This window comes from Salvelinus sp. IW2-2015, unplaced genomic scaffold (assembly GCF_002910315.2).
Source record: "Salvelinus sp. IW2-2015 unplaced genomic scaffold, ASM291031v2 Un_scaffold560, whole genome shotgun sequence".
NCBI classification, from domain to species: domain Eukaryota; kingdom Metazoa; phylum Chordata; class Actinopteri; order Salmoniformes; family Salmonidae; genus Salvelinus; species Salvelinus sp. IW2-2015.
In genome coordinates, this window is record NW_019942573.1 from 230,701 (window position 1) to 240,836 (window position 10,136).

At 42.7% G+C, this 10,136-nt stretch overlaps 1 protein-coding gene across 1 annotated transcript in view; it reads left to right on the top strand.

Moving 5' to 3' along the window:
* Positions 1–9,733, top strand: part of LOC112068539 (sal-like protein 3) — a 33,497-nt gene extending 23,764 nt beyond the window's left edge. Inside the window, 4 exon segments of the mRNA XM_024135692.2 lie at positions 5,662–8,601; positions 8,812–9,155; positions 9,345–9,699; positions 9,702–9,733. Coding sequence (XP_023991460.2) covers positions 5,662–8,601; positions 8,812–9,155; positions 9,345–9,699; positions 9,702–9,733 — 3,671 coding nt within the window.
* The last annotated feature ends 403 nt before the right edge of the window (positions 9,734–10,136 follow it).

The following is a 10,136-nucleotide window of genomic DNA, read 5'->3' on the forward strand; positions in this document are numbered from 1 at the left end:
GAACAAAACTTGTTTTATTTCATTTATTTGATGTACAGAATAGACAAAACCTTGGACAGATCACAGCACTCATGTTTCGAAGATAAGTTTATGCCATATTTACATTCTATCTTGTTCTATAGAAGAGGAGACATGCACAGTCATCCCTTTTGCCGTTTTTTCCTGACTTTATAGACTGTTTAGGAAAAAGAAGGAAAAGCAACTTGGGTGTTAGTGTAATAAAATAAAGGTTAAAAATGGCACCCTATGGGCACTGGTCAAATGTAGTGCACTATATAGGGTGGCATTTTGGATGCACTTTAAGTTTAATTTATGCTGGAACTTCCCAGCATTATGCTTCCTTATAGAATAGACATCAATATATCTGTACCTATTGCATGTACAAAATCAATATCATATAAAGGAAAAAATATAATTTTCTTGTATGTGCAAAGGAGGAATTTGCAGCCAGGAATTACAATTTTGTTCACCACATGTTTATAGCTAGATTATGTAAATATTAGTGAAGTTATTTATTATCAACATCAGACCAACAAGTACATATTTGAATGATAGCTGTTTTATTTGTATTTTTATTTAACTAGGTAACTCAGTTAAGAACAAATTCTTATAAAGACAACAATACCTCACGCAAAGCAGCCACAACTGTCAGTAAGAGTGTCCATGATTGAGTCTTTGAAAGAAGAGATTGGGATAAAACGGTCCAGTTTGAATTCCAGTTCCAGTAGCTCGCTGCAGCGAACTGAAAAGATGAGCGACCCAGGGATGTGTGTGCTTTGGGGACCTTTGGCAGAATGTGACTGGCAGAACAGGTGTTGTATGTGGAGGATGAGGGCTGCAGTAGATATCTCAGATAGGGGGGAGTGACGCCTAAGAGGGTTTTATAAATAAGCAACAACCAGTGGATCTTGTGATGGGTATACAGAGATCACCAGTTTGTAGAGAAAAATATAGAGTACAGTGATGTGACCTGTAAGGAGCATTGGTGGCAAATCTGATGGACGAATGGTAAAGAACATCTAGCCGCTCGAGAGCACCCTTACCTGCCGATCTATAAATTACATCTCCATAATCTGGCATGGGTAGGATGGTCATCTGAATCAGGGTTAGTTTGGCAGCTGCGGTGAAAGAGTAGCGATTACGATAGAGGAAACCAAGTCTAGATTTAACTTCAGCCTACAGCTTTGATATGTGCTGAGAGAAGGACAGTGTACCGTTCAGCCATACTCCGAAGTACTTGTCTGAGGTGACTACCTCAAGCTCTAAACCCTCAGAGGTAGTAATCACACCTGTGGGGAGAGGGGAATTATTCTTACCAAACCACATGACCTTTGTTTTGGAGGTGTTCAGAACAAGGTTAAGGTTTGAGAAAGCTTGTAGGACACTAACAAAGCTTTGATGTAGAGCGTTTAACCTCTCTAGGGTACGTGAGACGGTAGCGTCCCACCTCTTCAACAGCCAGTGAAACTGCAGGGCGCCAAATTCAAAACAACAGAAATACCATAATTAAAATTCCTCAAACATTCATGTATTTTACACCATTTTAAAGATACACTTGTTGTAAATCCAGCCACAGTGTCCGATTTCAAAAAGGCTTTACGATGAAAGCAAACCAAACGATTATGTTAGGTGAGTGCCTATTCACAGAATAACACAGCCATTTTTCCAGCCAAAGAGAGGATTCACAAAAAGCAGAAATATAGATAAAATTAATCACTAACCTTTGATGATCTTCATTAGATGACACTCATAGGACTTCATGTTACACAATACATGTATGTTTTGTTCGGGTAATATTTATATCCAAAAATCTGAGTTTACATTGGCGCCTTACGTTCAGAAGTTCCAAAACATCCTTTGTTGCCCAGAGTAGCCAATTTACAGGAATACTCATAATAACATTGCTAAAAGATACAACTGTTATGCATGGAATTTTAGATGCACTTCTCCTTAACCTCTAACGAGCCTCTACCCCGGGTCCGGGATCACCCCCCCACCCCCCCCAACACTGATTAGCATAGCTAGCATAGCTTCACCAAGTAGATAGTAGCATCTAAATATCATTAAATCAAGTCCAAGACACCAGATGAAAGATACAGATCTTGTGAATAAAGCCACACATTTCAGATTTTTAAAATGTTTTACAGGGAAGCCAAAATATGTAAATCTATTAGCTAAACACATTAGCAAAATACACCACTTTTCTAACTCCATCAGTTTCTTACTCCATCAGGGTGCATTCCGCATTTCGGCTAAACTAAGATATTGATAGCACACTAACCAAGAAAAACTCTTCAGATGACAGTCTGATAACATATTCATGGTATAGGATAGTTTTTGTTAGAAAAAAGTGCATATTTTCAGGTAGAAATCACAGTCTTCTACATTGCAGCTGCAATCTGAAATAGCGTTGGAAGCAGCCGGAATAATTTACAGAGACCCCAGAGACCGACGTCAATTACCAAAAGAATCATCCTAAAACACTTCAGAAAATGACAGCCTACAGCAATCGAAAGACACAGATCTTGTGAATCCAGAGAATATTTCAGATTTTCTAAGTGTTTTACAGCGAAAACACAATATAGCATTATATGAGCGTACCACAATAGCCAGAATCACAACCGCATTTACCAGCTGTAATGTTAGCGATCGTAACAACCAACAAAAGATATATAATTTGACTAACCTTGATATACTTCATCAGATGACAGACCTGTAACATCATATTACACAATGCATATAGCTTTTGTTTCGAAATGTGCATATTTAGCAACATAAATCGTGGTTATACTATGTAATCACTACAAACATTGCATGTATTCTGGCCGGCGCCATTTTGGATTAGCGCCTATTCTTATAAAAATCTATTCATAAACTTGACAAAAAAATATAAGTTGGACAACAATCGAAAGATAATTAGTTCTTAATGCAATCGCTATGTTAGATTTTTAAAATTAACGTTACTAGACATATAGTGTGCGTTGCAGCCAGACCAGTGCCTGCAAAAGTGGCGCGCAAAACTATGACATTTTTCCACATAAATACGTAATAACATCATAAATAGTTCCTACTTTTGGACGAGCTTCCATCAGTATCTTGGGCAATGTGTCTTTTCTTCAAAAGAATAGTTGCTTTGTTGTAAAACGTCCTCTTCACCTTTGGAACTAGCTGCTACCATTAGCTATGTCGCACACAACATGTCCAAAATCCTCAACTAGATACAAAGGAAATTCAGAAAAATAGCACTATACTCGCAAAAAACTGATATAATCGCTTTCAAATAACATCGTTATTTGTTTCTAACACCTATATTTAATTAAATTACAGACGGATACATCTCTGGTCGATAACTGAGCGTTCCAAAATTTCATCCTGACTTCTTGCCAGGCGCCATGACGAACGAGACAAGAAAGGTACTCTCGTTCCATCCGGCTTTATAACCTCGGACAGCTACGTAGACAGGACCATTCCACTTCTCATTGGTTACTGACATCCAGGGGAAGGCGGGTGCAGTTCAATTCCAGCCATAGGATATACACAGGCTTTAAAACTGAACCCAGATCAGAGGATAATTCTCAGACCTTCGCAAGTCATGTCAGGATTTTTGCTGTAGAGGGAGTTCTGGGTCACCCACAGACATAATTCAAACGGTTTTAGAAACTAGACAGTGTTTTCTATCCAATATTAGTAAGGATATGCATATTGTACGATCAAGAATTGAGCAATAGGCCGTTTAATTTGGAGACCAAAAAATGCTAATGCGGAACAGCACCCCCTATAGTTGCAAGAAGTTAATGCAACCGCTGTGTCAGATTTCAATAAAGCTTTACGGAAAAAGCAAACCATCTGCAATAATCTGAGTCGGCGCTCAGAGCCCAATCAAGACACAAATATATCCGTCATATTATGCAGTCAACAAAAGTCATGAATAGTCGTAATGCAGTCCCAGGACTCCCACAAGAAATGTTTGATTTGTTCAGTAATGTCCATCATTTATGTCCAAATAGCTACTTTTGTTAGCGCGTTTGGTAAACAAATCCAAAGTCACGAAGCGCGTGAACTAAAAGCAGACAAATTGTCAAAAAGTTCCGTAACAGTCAGTAGAAACATGTCAAACGATGTATTGTATCAATCTTTAGGATGTTTTTAACATAAATCTTCAATAATGTTCCAACCGGAGAATTCCATTGTCTTCAGAAGTGCGATGGAACAGAGCTCGCTCTCACGTGAACGCGCATGGTCAGCGCATGTTCAGGTCATGATAGACCTTACTCATTCCCCTCTCCTTCGGCCCCACTTCACAGTAGAAGCATCAGACACGGTTCTAAAGACTGTTGACATCTAGTGGAAGCCTTAGGAAGTGCAACATTACCAATATCTCACTGTATCTTCAATTGGAGCTGAGTTGAAAATCGACCAACCTCATATTTCCCACTTCCTGGTTGGATTTTTTCTCTGGTTTTTGTCTGCCATATGAGTTCTGTTATACTCACAGACATCATTCAAAAAGTTTTAGAAACTTCAGAGTGTTTTCTATCCAAATATACTAATAATATGCATATTCTAGCTTTTATGGCTTTGTAGCAGGCCGTTTACTCTGGGCATGCTTTTCATCCAGACGTGAAAATACTGCCCCCTACCCCAAAGAAGTTAACACAAAATCCAGGGAGGGGCCAATTAAGTATAAGACTATCATCTGCCTATAAATGGATGAGAGAGCTTCCTACTGCCTGAACTATGTTATTGATGTAAATTGAGAAGAACGTGGGGCCTAGGATCATGCCTTGGGGTACACCCTTGATGACAGGCAGTGGCTGAGACAGCAGATTTTCTGACTTTATACACTGCACTCTTTGAGAGAGGTAGTTAGCAAACCAGGCCAAAGGCCCCTCAGAGACACCAATACTCCTTAGCCAGCCCACAAGAATTGATAACATGTTAAACTAAGTATTACTTTCAAAATAGAAGCAGAATTCTATATTAATAATTTAAAAGGTTCCTATAGAATTGAGTAAATGAAGAACAAATATAGGGTTTTCCTTGTTTTGTTTCTTAAATTACTACACTATAAATATCATATCACAATCATTCACAGAATGTAGAAATTTTAATTAACTGTAAAATATTATTTTGAAATATTGCAATTGTATAGACTTGTTTTCAACTTGTTTACAGAAGTTAATTTTGTAAACAATTTCACAAAGATAATTTAAAAAAAATCCAGACATGCTCTGATAGACTATGATAACATGTTTGTTTGACAGAGTCAAGTGTTCTGGAATAGCATTGAAATTCCTGCTGCGGAAATTAGTGGTTGATCACAATAGGGAATGAGCGTGTCTAAGACCCAATTTGTACTCAACGGACATGGCACGTGAGTTCTATGAATGCGTTGGAAATCAATAATCAATGAATGTCATTAGGTTGCAGTATGCACAATTGATAGCTCACATCATTTGCATAAAAGGATATTGCATAAAAATAGATAGAATTTAGTAGAAACTGGGTCTATTATGATCCAATTAATCAATAGATTTAGAATGAAAACTATATATTTTGTTTATCATTAAAAATGTTTACTCTTAATGTAATTGAAGCGTTATAGTCTTCCTCATTATATTAACAAACAATTATTTTCTTCTCTCCCTGTTTTCCATGCAGCGCAATTGGAGGGAATGGATGAGGAGGAGCGTCGCAGTGGCAGTGGGGAAACGCACGTGTGTGAAAAATGTGATGAGTTCTTCACCTGGCCCGATCTGTATGAGCACCCAAGAAGCTCCACAGAGGACCCAGCTCAGGTCCTCATTGTGAAGGAAGATGAGGGGATGCCTGGACCTGAGGTACCCCAAGCTGGATCCTCCCGAACCCCCAGTCTGGCCCTTCTTAGCCTGGCCCCCAGCGACTCAGCAGACATCGAGTCAGTGGATGGGGGCCTTGAGCTGGTGGAGCCTGTGAATGATAATGATAATGACAGCACAGATATGTTAGAGGAGATGAACATGGGAGAGATGGAAGATGAATCCATGGAGATGGAGCAGCAGCACCACAACAAGCATAAGTCATCTGGTCCCCAGAATCGCCCAGATAGAACCGAGTTGGCCATCCCTTCATCTCAGTCCTCCTCTATGACCAGCAGCATGCCCAGAACGAACGTAACGCTGGAGATCCTCCACAGTATCCAGGTGGCTGTAGCCCAGTTCTCCCAGAGCCTCCACAGCAGTGGGGCAGGAGGGAAGGCGGCCACAGAGGCCATCCTAGTGATCCTGGAGCACCTGCTGGCTCTGCAACAGCAACAGGTCCACCAGTTACAGCTTATTGAGCAGATCCGTAGCCAGGTGATGTTCATGAACAGACAGCCCACACAAACAGCACTAAACCCAGTCTCCAGGGACTTATCAATGGCACCGAACCCTTTCCCCTCCCAAAGTCTCATCGCCACCCCTGTCCTACCACAGTATGGGACGATACCCTCGGCCGTCAATGGACAAGTGTCTGTGTCTGTGATTGAGAGGTCCGACACACTCTCCTCACAAACTTCATACGGACAGGCCCACACGAGAGATGTTAGATGTACCCCAGCTCCCTCTGACAACTCTTTCCCTCCCCCTACTACATGCAACACTATTTCCTTCTTACAGCCTCCCTACACAGGTTCACATACAAGCGGTAGCTGTACTCAGACACTGACCTTGTCCTGCCCACCTTCCATGCAGGGTCAGAGCAACAGTCTCCTCAGCTCACCATCCAGCCTGCCGTTTCAACCTCAGAGCCCCCCCAGTAGTGTCATCTTCCCCAACCCCTTGGCCAGCATCGCAGCCACGACTAATGCCCTCGACCCCCTTTCTGCCCTGTTGAAGCACCACTGGAATGGCAAGCTGCCCAACGTGTCCATGTTCAATACCAAGCCCAGCCCTGAGGAGCCCTTTTTCAAGCATAAGTGCAGGTTCTGCGCCAAAGTGTTTTGCAGCGACAGCTCGCTGCAGATCCACCTGCGCTCTCACACTGGGGAGAGGCCCTTCAAGTGCAACATCTGTGGCAATCGCTTCTCCACTAAAGGGAACCTGAAAGTCCACTTCCAAAGACACAAAGAAAAGTATCCCCATGTTCAGATGAACGCTTATCCAATTCCGGATTATTCCGGTATTCCCTATGGAATGTCATTCCTTCCTGAAAAACCAGTAGCCACTTGGCTGGATCGCAAACCTGTTTTAGCGATGGTACCCACCTCTATGGGCCTTCAGCTTCCCTCCACTCTGACTACTATGGGAAGTTCAAGTGACTCTCTAAGTGTCACACTATCCATCAAATCTCCTTTTAGGCCCTTCCCAGACTCAGATGAATGTGTGTCTTTGTTGCCGAACACTACAGGCAATGAAACCAGTGTTCCCACGGCTTTAAAGTCTCCACAGTCTAATGAGGAGGGGGAAGCAGAGGAAATGCACCTTCCCCAAAACTGCATGACTAAACCCAGGGTGAGTCCAGTTACTGTGGCAACAAGAACAGCCATGACTATGACCACATCCACACCTGAGCCCAGTGCTCCAACTTCCCCTGTTTCTAACTCCTCACCACTTTCCCTGGCCTCTGACCTGTTCAAAGCCAAGTTTCCATTCGGTGGCCTCCTGGACTCTATGCAAACGTCAGAGACCTCAAAGCTCCAGCAGCTGGTGGAGAACATAGACAAGAAAATTACAGACCCCAACCAGTGTGTCCTCTGTCACCGCGTGCTCAGCTGCCAGAGCATGCTGAAGATGCACTACTGTATCCACACTGGGGAGAGGCCCTTTAAATGTAAGGTGTGTGTCAGGGCTTTCACCACCAAAGGAAACCTGAAGACACACATTGGTGTCCACAGAGCAAACTCTCCTCTCCAGGTTCAACATTCATGTCCCATCTGCCAGAAGAAGTTCACCAAAGCTGTAGTGCTACAGCAGCACCTTCACATGCATATGGGGGGTCAGATCTTAAACTCACCCTTAATGGACGGCCTACAGGACCTGGACACTGATCTCTCCTTCCATGAGAAAAACTTTGACAGCCTGAGTAACTATGACAATGCCCTCATGGATGACAACTCCATGGAGGAAGAAGAAGAAGTGGGTGTAGATCCCCTCAAACCCCTGAGCTCTGTCTCTAGTTCTCCTCCCAACTCTGATGCTGTTGTCTCCAGCATAGCTGCACTGGAGAACCAACTGAAAATCATAGACTCCACCCTAAACCACTCCTTTGGGCTAAAGTCAATGATGAATGGGTTTATGGACAGTGAACGCCGCGTTGCTATCCACTCCTCTATAGTGGGAGAAGGACAGAATCACAATACAGCCGGCAACCCAAACGTGTCTGAAACGTCCACCTCCATACATGTACCAGTGTCACCTGCACAAAACTCTGAGGTCCACCTCTGCAAATCCCTGTCTGGGAAGCACAGTGGAGAGTCCCAAGAGATCACAACCTCAGTGAAGAGTGAGCAATCTGATTCGCCCACCTTAACTCCGGTACTGGAAAACGGAGTGGCCCTGGATCTGAGAGGGATGCAACCTAACAGGCAGTGTGTGAAACAGGAGAATCCTTACAGTATGATGTTCCTGAGTAGAGAATGTGGTAAGATTACAATATCAACTGATAATATCAACTGTATAGAGTAAGTGTAATAACAATGTTAAACAGTGTTACATTTTTAAATGCTCTGTATCAATACAACGGTTGAAAATGTTGTTTTCCCCCTTCACTATCTAGCAAATGTAGATCTCACTCAGTTACTCCCAAAACATATTAAAAACTCTAAAACATCCCTTTATCTAGCTGTTTTAGGTGCCAGCCAAAGCATTCCTGGCCTGGTTACCAGCATTGCGCCAAGGATGATCAAATCTGAAATGAATGGGTACCATCGACCAATGAATTTCAACAAAAGGTTGCATCATCCATTTGGCCTCCCGGTCCCTGCCAGTCCTCCATCTCTGCTGAACCAAGGAATCACTTCTCTGCTTGGGCCACCTCAACCTCGACAGACCCCGAAGCAGCATAACTGCCACACGTGTGGGAAGAACTTCTCCTCAGCCAGCGCTCTACAGATCCATGAGCGGACCCACACAGGGGAGAAACCTTTCGGCTGCTCCATCTGTGGCAGGGCATTCACAACTAAAGGAAACCTGAAGGTACTACACATTTCTTTTGGATTGTAATTACTGTATTTATTACCCAAACACTCTAAAGACTCTGTACCTGTTGTTCAAACAATTTCAGAATATGTTCAGCTTATAGATGAAAACGCTCTATCAGCTATGAGTCATTTTAATGGATTTTTGTTTCATCTTGTCCATCCCCTCTCCCTCATTCCTCTTTAGGTACACATGGGCACTCACATGTGGAACAATGCACCAGCCAGAAGAGGCAGGCGTCTGTCGGCGGAGAACCCCATGGCCTTGTTGGGAGGGGAAGCTGCCATGAAGTTAGAAGAGATGTTTCAGAAGGACCTGACGGCACAGGCCATGCACATGGACACCGGGTTCTGGAATCGCTACGCAGCAGCTATAACCAATGGCCTGGCCATGAAGAACAATGAGATCTCAGTGATCCAGAATGGGTGGATCCCACAGCTTCATGCCATGACGGCAGGAATGGACAGAGTCAGCACTGGAGGTAGCCCACCAATGACCAGTCTGGGAAAGACAGCCATGGACCTTAGAATTGACCGACACTTTCTATGTTAATTGATGACAGTAAAAAGGGATAAATTGAAATAACTTTAATGGTAGATTAATAAGATAAATATATTATACAAACAATGTAGAGAATAATGAATTAATTTATTTGTAAAAGTCAAAAGTGTTGCATTTAAGACAAAATCATGACGTCATGATCTTTTGGTTGGAAAGTCAAAGCTTAAAAAATTGGCAGAGTTCCCGACTTGGAATTCCGAGTTGGATGACCGTTCAAAACGATTTTTCCCAGTCGGAGCTCACTGTTGTCTTGAACGCACTGAAGTCGGATGTCGGAGATTTCAGATTCCGGAGATCCCAGTTGTTTTGAACGTGGCATTGAAAGCACAATAATTTTTTCTGGGGCGTCAACGTTGTGGGACTCGCAGCGACGTCATGATGTGTACAGTCCAGCCAAGATGGCTGACAGTATACCAC